A 7560-nucleotide genomic window follows, 5' to 3' on the forward strand; every position below is an offset into this window, starting at 1 on the left:
GATCATACCCATGTTTCTCGGACGTTCGATCTGCACTGGAACTTTTGATCATACCCATGTTTCTCGAACGTTTGATCCCACTTATGTTTTAACATAGTATCATAGTATCATTCTTAACATGGTATCGTAGCATTATTCTTAAAAAAAAATTAATAAAAATAAAAATAAAAATAAAAATGGTGAGGGAGATCTTAAATTTCAAAGATTTAGAATGGGTCTACTAATAATTGAGCAAACAATGAAATAATCAAAAAGACAGCAACTTATTCTTGTGGCACACAGCTTTACACTTAGAACAACCTTTGACATTTATTTTCACAAAAATAATGGCATCAACAAAATTATAGCTCTTGAATTGTCTCTTCACTCAATTCAGCACAGTAAAATCCATTAATGAAATTGGATAGATATTGGTTGGTGCATTTGATTTGATCCAAAAATTTCAGAAAAAGGCAAGAAATCATGTTCGTTGAAAGGAAATGAACTCAAACATAACACCCAGATGCATATCCTGTTCATGTTCATCGAAACTGAAGATTAAACAAATACAAGTGTTCAAAGGATTTAAGATTTTGTATTGGGTTCTTGACCAAACAAACCCATCCATTAAAGATCTTATACAGCTCTCTCGTTTCAAGAACTCGATTAAAAAAATGGGAAGAAACCCAAATGAGAGTTGGCAATTTCAGTTGCTAGCTCAAACACAGGAATGATTATAAGCTTAAAATATTGAGAATGGCAGAGGGAAGTGTTCAAGTTGATGATAAAGAATTGTGAATCAAGAAAAGGTTTATTAGAGAGAGAAGGGTTTGCTTTTCGGCCCTTTAATTATTTTTTGTTGCAGTAGAAGTGGCGATGGTTAATCATCGAGGGCGCTCTTTTTCATGTAAGCGTGGGTATAAATTCAGCGTCCCTTTACTGTTCCGTTTCCTTTTCGCTATTTCTTCCAATTCCCATTTACCCTCTTCTCTGCTTTTCACTTTTTTTCTCTCTCTCTCTCTCTAAATTACGAGGGTTCTCTCTGCATTTTCTCTGAGTTCTCTCTGTTTGTGACAGTGTTTTCGCAGAGGTGAGTGCCAGCAGAGGGAGAATGGAGGTGGGATTCTTAACTTCAAGCTCTTATTTCTACTAAAAATTTGGGGAAAGTTGAATAGAATCTGAAATGGGTATATCTTTTCTGCCATTTTTAAGCCTGATTTCGACCTTGTTTTCTTCTTTCTCTGATTAGGGTTTTTGTTTTTCCTCTTTTTGGTGATGATTTTGAGTTACCCTTTGATGGGTTTATGCTTGTTTGCATGATTTTTGCTCGTTTGATGAAGTGGGTTCTTCCCTTTTGGATGGATTCTTTGGAAACTGTTGATGAATTTGATGTGTTTTGCTTTGAAATCGTTCTGTAATTGTGGATGATTCTGAAAAATGTGTGGCCATTGTGTTGTTTGTTCTGTTTTCTGTTCTTACTCGCCATTTTGGGCTCTGGGAATTGGATGATTTTGAATCTGCTTTGATTTTCCTCTGCAGATTCTTGTTTATTGATGGAAAGAAGTTGAGAGATTGTGTGGTTTTTTTGTTGTTGTTTTGCTGATAGTATGAATGGGAAGGATGAGTTTGAAGATGAGTGTAGGACTAGTGATCCTATGAGTATCTCCTCTAGTTGGCAATTTGCTAATGAGTCGATTGGATTCGTTTCGACCGGGAATCCCTCGGTCGTTAGCAATGGAGATCTAGGTGTTTCTTCTTGTCCTTCAACTTCAATGTCGAACTTGTTTACTCCAACCGTGTTGAATGATCATACGAACTCGCAAAGCTCGAGGTTCTGCAGCGGTTTTAATGAACAAAACAGTATAGATGATTCTAATGTGACTGTTGTTGATGGGGAAGGTCTGAGTTCTTTGAGATCTAGTAGTGATAGAATTCTGGGTATGGATTGGAACCAACAAAGTTCATGGATGAAAGGAGTTTTCTCAGGGAATGTTCCTGGAATGTTTCCAGCTAATTTGTCTCAGCTACCAGCTGATTCGGCGTTCATAGAGCGTGCTGCACGGTTCTCTTGCTTCAATGGTGGCGTTTTCGGGGCTCCACCTGCTGGTTCATTTGGTATTTCAGGCTCTAATGGCATTCATTCTAGGGGTGCCTTTGGAAGTCAGGAACTAAACAAGGTTGTGTTGGAGGGTAAAGAAAAGAGTCCACCGAAGACCGAGAAAGAAAGCGAGATGTCTCGAGACAGGGCTAAACAAGGTTGTGTTGGTGAGTCTGGTAATGAATCTGATGAAACTGGGTTTAGTGGCGGTCAAGACGAGCAATGCACGTTGGGAGGTACCATTGCTGAACCATCTCGGGAAGGATTGTGCTTCAAGAAACGGAAAAGGGGCGATCGGGTAAACTATTATAATGCCTTTTCTGTCTTGTGTGTGTGATATTGAGGTGAGGTGGATGTTATCATTAACTTCTTAGAATTGAATATTTGATTTTGTTAGAATATGGAACTTGCTCAAGTGAAAGAAGCTCCAAAACAAATTAACGAAACTGCGAAGAACGGGGCGTTAACTCGGCAGAACGGAGACAGAGACCAAAACCCAAGTTTTACTACTAACAAGCCTGCTGGGAAGCAAGGAAAACAAGATTCTCAACCGTCGGATGCGCCCAAAGAAGAATATATTCACGTTAGAGCTCGAAGAGGCCAGGCGACGAACAGCCATAGTCTTGCCGAAAGGGTTAACATTTTCTTACATTTTCTTCTTGTAGTTAACTAAAAACAAGTTTCGTATAGGGAAAGGGACTAATTTACTGTCTTTATAGGTAAGAAGAGAAAAGATAAGTGAAAGAATGAGGCTCCTTCAAGACCTCGTGCCCGGGTGCAGTAAGGTTTGTGAGTCGAATTTGTGAACTGTTCGTTTTGTCTACTTGTCATCACTATATCCTGAAAAGCTGCTCGGTTCTCAGGTCACTGGCAAAGCTGTAATGCTCGATGAGATCATTAACTATGTTCAATCGCTGCAACGACAAGTCGAGGTAACGAAAAGAAACCATACTTCCTGTTCTGTGGACTATGCGACCATATTCCCGATTGGTTCTTTATGAACCGCCCAGCTCGGCATAAGAGCATTTGTTCTTAAGCATATAGTTTCAAATTCGGTCGATATCTTTAACGATCTTATTTGGTTAATCTAATTTCCATAATACTCTGCAGTTTTTGTCAATGAAACTTGCAACAGTTAATCCCAAGCTGGATTTTAACATCGAAGAGCTCCTTACAAAAGAAGTAAGCAGGCTACTGTGATATCCAATGAAACAGTTCATGCTTCTTTGATTCCATGTGATAATCTTTACTCCATGTTTCTGAACAGATCATGCAATCAAAGGCTGGTCCATCCTTATTTGGTTTCCCTCCTGATCTGCCTATGCCTTACCTCCCGCAACATCCGACTCACCATGGAGTTATTCCGCCTTGTATCCCGAACATGGGGAGCTCTCCCGACCTGCTACGAAGAACGATTAATTCCCAGTTGACATCACTTGTTGGTGGATTCAAGGAGCCTGTTCAGGTTTTTTTTCTCATGTATCCTGAACTAAATTATCATGCATGTTTGGGCAATTATCTGTTCGATGTGATGCATAATATTTCACCGGCGCTCGGGATTAACTCTCTCTAACATGCTTACTCACACTGTATTTTGTGTTTGGTTATGTTTCAAAGAAATGGATGTTGACACGAAAGCTCATCCCGTCAAGATGCTTTTGTTCTAAGACTCCAATGCTTTTATGATCATATTGTAATATGACATGAATATGGCTTTTGCAGCTACCGAATGTATGGGAGAACGAGCTCCACAATGTCGTTCCAAGGAACTTCGACGTTGCTGCCCCCACCAGTGGCCAAGATGTCGATGGTACTATTCGTTCAAGTTTCTCCGTAGGCTAAAATCTAAGTTCTTAAAAGTAAGTGAGCTTCATTTTACTCTCTCAGGCTCTCCTCCACCATGCAACAACACCAGAGCAGAACTCTAAGTTTGCATTCGAGCTCTTAGTCTTTACATGATTCGAAGTTGTATAGGGTAAAACTAGCATGTGCATCCATAGAGAATAATGCAAATTTCATTTCTACCAAGTCTGATGGCGGGTTTCGCCGATAAGCTCGCAAACGTGGAAGAGAAGTTGGAACGGGGACTGAAGCGAGATCGGTAGGGATGGGAATCCAAACAGTTTTAACACATTTGCATGTATTTCAATGCAAGATGTTGAGAATAATACAAGGCAAGGCAAAGATTTGCTGCACAAAAACAGAGAACGTTGTAATGGTTCAGAAAAGAGGCTGCTGTCTCCACCAAGATTGAGAAAGTGTTAAGTTTTTGCATTTTCCCCATTAAAATTTAAGATCTTGCAGTTCGTGTGTGTGAACTCCAATCTGTTTACATATGTATGTTAGTTTCTTCTTTCATCAAGGCATCATTTGATAGCATTAGACGTGTTAAGGCCAAGACATTTCAAACTGTGAGAGATTTCATTTGCATTATTCTCAAGAATTGTGTACCTTTTTGCATTTTATTCCCACTGGATCCAGATTTAATCATCGAAATCGATGCATTTATGAATCAAAACTTGTTGAATGATCTGCCAAACACCACCAATATCTTGTTTCTTTCAAAGCAGTGTCAAAAGGCTGGCTTCTAACATCTAGCCAAGGTTAATTTCATCCTAATCCTGCCATGGATCATCCTCTGCCCTCACTTCCGAGGGTTCGATCACTTGCACTTCCGGTGCCTCGGCACTTTCGGATTCAGCAGCAGCAGCAGAAGCATCATCTTCGACGTTGTCTTCTAATCTACCCCATCTGCCTCCAAGTGCCATTGCCATCATCTCATATATCTTGTTTCCTAATTCAGCTGGACTATCAGGCTGTATGAAGAAGAGCAGTGAGAGAACAATGTAAGACATCAATCAAAATCATGAACTCCTGGAAAATAATCAAACATTGATTGAACTTTCTCTTACAGAGAATCCACTGGATATCAATGCTGTCTCGTATAAAAGATCAACGGCTCTAGTAGCATCACTGCTATCCGGTGAATTTTTGCAAGCGGCCTGTAAAACAGGACAATGTGTCAACATACTTCTAAACTGTCATGAACTATTCTTATTCCATTTTCTCAATGGTATAACTAAAATCTCCTTAGTCAAATCATCTAATCCATCAACTATAAGAGTAGGAGGATGTCATCCCATCAGCAAGCAAGCAAGCAATTTTCAGACGTTGAGAACGTGGTTCGTGCATCAATCTTTGGCAAAAAATTTGGCTTCATCCTGATGTCCTAATCAAATTGTCTTACAGATAGACTAACTAGTACCTATTCCCAATCAAAACATAGGGATTGTTAGAAGTCTTACATTTAGATCCTTGACGATCGGATGGTCTGGATTAATCTCCAAAATTCTTCTTCCCCTCATAAACTCCAAACTCGAAGTATCTCCGAGAGCCTGTGCCTTCATTAGCCTGGAATAAGGGGGAAATCATCGATAAGATATTGTTACACTGAAACCCCCAAAAATATATTTCCAAGTAAAAAAAAATTCGGCATCTCAATCGTATCAGAGAATGCTTAAAGCTCAATTTCGACAGGAATATCCAACTTGTTTAGTTATAATCAAATGGTTAAAATCTAAATCTATAAGAACTATTACATAAATCATTATGATATTCATCTGTAATAGGAAAGAGGCCAAACTGAGACAAAAAAGAGTACTTGTTTACATAAGTGAGTTACTTTTAATCTCGCAGTGTAGATAATAACCTATTAGAGAAGTACTCATTTATATCAGTCCACATCGAGATTGGTTATGTTGAGCATTTAATGTCGAAAGCATACCTTTCCATATTTGCAGACCATCCAAACTTGCCGGAAACTAGGACACACGGAGAAGAACTCAAGCGCTTAGAGACTTGGACTTTTGCTACCTTGTCACCTAGTTGTTGCTTAATCCAGTCACAGAGGAGGTTGTAATCTTGCTTAGTTTCTCTTTCTTGGACTTCATCTTCGTCGCCTAATACAAGAAAGCAATTATTAGTATAATTAAAAAATAACATACTGTCTTTCACAAGAACAAAATAACATTCTCTGCAGGTCGGCTAATTTCTAAACCAAAAATGAGGAGAAAAGAACAAACCCAGCTCTAAATCTTCCTTGCTAATATCAACAAATTTCTTCTCTTTGTATGTCTGCAAGTTCTGGATTGCAACTTCATCGATGGGTTCGATCAAGTAAAGAACCTAATCGAACGGAACAACCCAACATTAGATGTACAGTAAGGCTGGTAAAAGACACAAACAGCATTCATTAAAGAGCAGACCAAAGATGGGAAGTGGAACAAGATAACATCCCAACTCAGCCCAGCAGTTATGCAAGAACAGCTTCCCAGCATTCATTAAAGAGTTATAATGGTAGAAAGTAAAAAAGTTAGTAGAGAAGAAAAAGGGTTAAGAACCATGTAATAAGTACCCAAACTTGAGGAAGCAGCATCCCACTACCACCAACACCAAAAAAAGAATTAAAACAAAAACGTTTTTTTCACTCTTCTAAAAATCTTTGGCCTCTCAATCCAATTCATCCACATAAGAGCTCTAGAAGCTTCTTTATAACTCTAAACTTGGAATTAGTTATTTCTCCTCAGAAATTTTATCAATATAGAGGATATTTAGCATAATTGTATGATCGGGAGTTGACTAAAATAACTAATATCAACCCTCCGTGAGAGTTTCTTGGAATAGAAGAATTTTTTTTTACCTCAATATCTTTTTGAAGCAATTTCTCCAAGAATGGAGCACTCTTGGCACTCTTTAGGCTGTCAGTCGCCAAATAGTAAATTGCCTTCTGATTCTCACCCATGTTCTCGACATAATCATCTAAGCTCTTCAGCTCCTCTTCACTTTTGGAGGTGTAAAACCGCAATAATGGTGTTATGCGCTTGTGATTTCCAGTGTCCTCAATGCATCCTAATTTTAAGAACCGGCCAAAATTCTCCCAGAATTTCTTGTAATCCTGAAACACAGATTCCCTTTTTCCAGTTTACACAGCACTAAAAAAATGCAAATAGATTATGTCATATTTGACTTCATAGCTACAAACCTCTTTATTTTCACTTTCAGAGATGTCTTGAATCATGTCAAATGTTTTTCTGACAAGTCTCTTCCTCATAATTCTCACCTGGAAAATATTTGACAAAAGTAGATTCATCAAGCATGTTGATGATTGCAACAACAAATTGCCAGTAACAGATAATCTTCTATCGAGAGCAAACAAAATCTCAAAGTTGATTGGGAATGTGATGGAAAAAGAAAGAAAAAGGAAAAAGTTTCTTTTAAATTGTGGTTACCATTTCGGTCTGGCCCATCGGTAGCATTCAAATCCTTTAAGTTTCATGAGTTCAATCAGTAATGCCAACTACTAAGACCAGAACAAATTTCAAACTACACATTCGTAAACTAGGTACATGTGCCCCTACTTAAGGAAATCGTAAGTGGAAAGTGGTGGAAAGTGGTGGAAAGAAGATATGTTATGTTTATGCCTA

The 7560-nt window shown here is 38.5% G+C and overlaps 2 protein-coding genes across 7 annotated transcripts; one reads left to right on the forward strand and one right to left on the reverse strand.

The window, feature by feature from the left end:
- Window positions 1–484: 484 nt before the first annotated feature.
- Window positions 485–4510, forward strand: LOC111786201 (transcription factor bHLH49-like). Of its 6 annotated transcripts, none has more exons than XM_023666542.1 (10): window positions 485–896; window positions 1057–1166; window positions 1519–2375; window positions 2475–2711; window positions 2797–2862; window positions 2941–3009; window positions 3188–3259; window positions 3345–3542; window positions 3800–3887; window positions 3965–4510. In XM_023666542.1, the coding sequence occupies exons 3-10, from the start codon at window positions 1587–1589 to the stop codon at window positions 4003–4005; spliced, it is 1560 nt and encodes a 519-aa protein (XP_023522310.1). In that variant the 5' UTR covers window positions 485–896; window positions 1057–1166; window positions 1519–1586; the 3' UTR covers window positions 4006–4510. The 6 variants fall into 6 exon arrangements, with proteins under 6 accessions (XP_023522310.1, XP_023522312.1, XP_023522308.1 ...); XM_023666544.1 differs by having other exon boundaries at window positions 1057–1096; XM_023666540.1 differs by having other exon boundaries at window positions 485–886.
- LOC111786202 (heat shock protein 90-5, chloroplastic-like) lies at window positions 4508–7241 on the reverse strand. The gene is made up of 7 exons (XM_023666545.1): window positions 7119–7241; window positions 6777–7031; window positions 6160–6262; window positions 5862–6036; window positions 5383–5488; window positions 4990–5079; window positions 4508–4893 (listed from the first exon to the last, which is right to left on the reverse strand). The coding sequence occupies exons 1-7, from the start codon at window positions 7224–7226 to the stop codon at window positions 4693–4695; spliced, it is 1038 nt and encodes a 345-aa protein (XP_023522313.1). The 5' UTR covers window positions 7227–7241; the 3' UTR covers window positions 4508–4692.
- Between the last annotated feature and the right edge of the window lie 319 nt (window positions 7242–7560).

This window comes from Cucurbita pepo, unplaced genomic scaffold (assembly GCF_002806865.2).
Source record: "Cucurbita pepo subsp. pepo cultivar mu-cu-16 unplaced genomic scaffold, ASM280686v2 Cp4.1_scaffold001195, whole genome shotgun sequence".
Classification (NCBI taxonomy): Eukaryota; Viridiplantae; Streptophyta; class Magnoliopsida; order Cucurbitales; family Cucurbitaceae; genus Cucurbita; species Cucurbita pepo.

Bases quoted from the DNA above. Each gene is read 5' to 3' on its own strand.
- LOC111786202 (XM_023666545.1), bottom strand. From the start codon at position 7,226: ATGAATCTACTTTTGTCAAATATTTTCCAGGTGAGAATTATGAGGAAG. The intron at 6,037-6,159 runs GTTTGTTCTTTT...TTCTTGTATTAG, and splicing joins CAAGGAAGATTTAGAGCTGG to GCGACGAAGATGAAGTCCAA. The intron at 5,489-5,861 runs GTATGCTTTCGA...CCCTTATTCCAG, and splicing joins TGGTCTGCAAATATGGAAAG to GCTAATGAAGGCACAGGCTC.
- LOC111786201 (XM_023666542.1), top strand. From the start codon at position 1,587: ATGAATGGGAAGGATGAGTTTGAAGATGAGTGTAGGACTAGTGATCCT. The intron at 2,376-2,474 runs GTAAACTATTAT...TGATTTTGTTAG, and splicing joins AACGGAAAAGGGGCGATCGG to AATATGGAACTTGCTCAAGT. The intron at 3,543-3,799 runs GTTTTTTTTCTC...TGGCTTTTGCAG, and splicing joins GATTCAAGGAGCCTGTTCAG to CTACCGAATGTATGGGAGAA.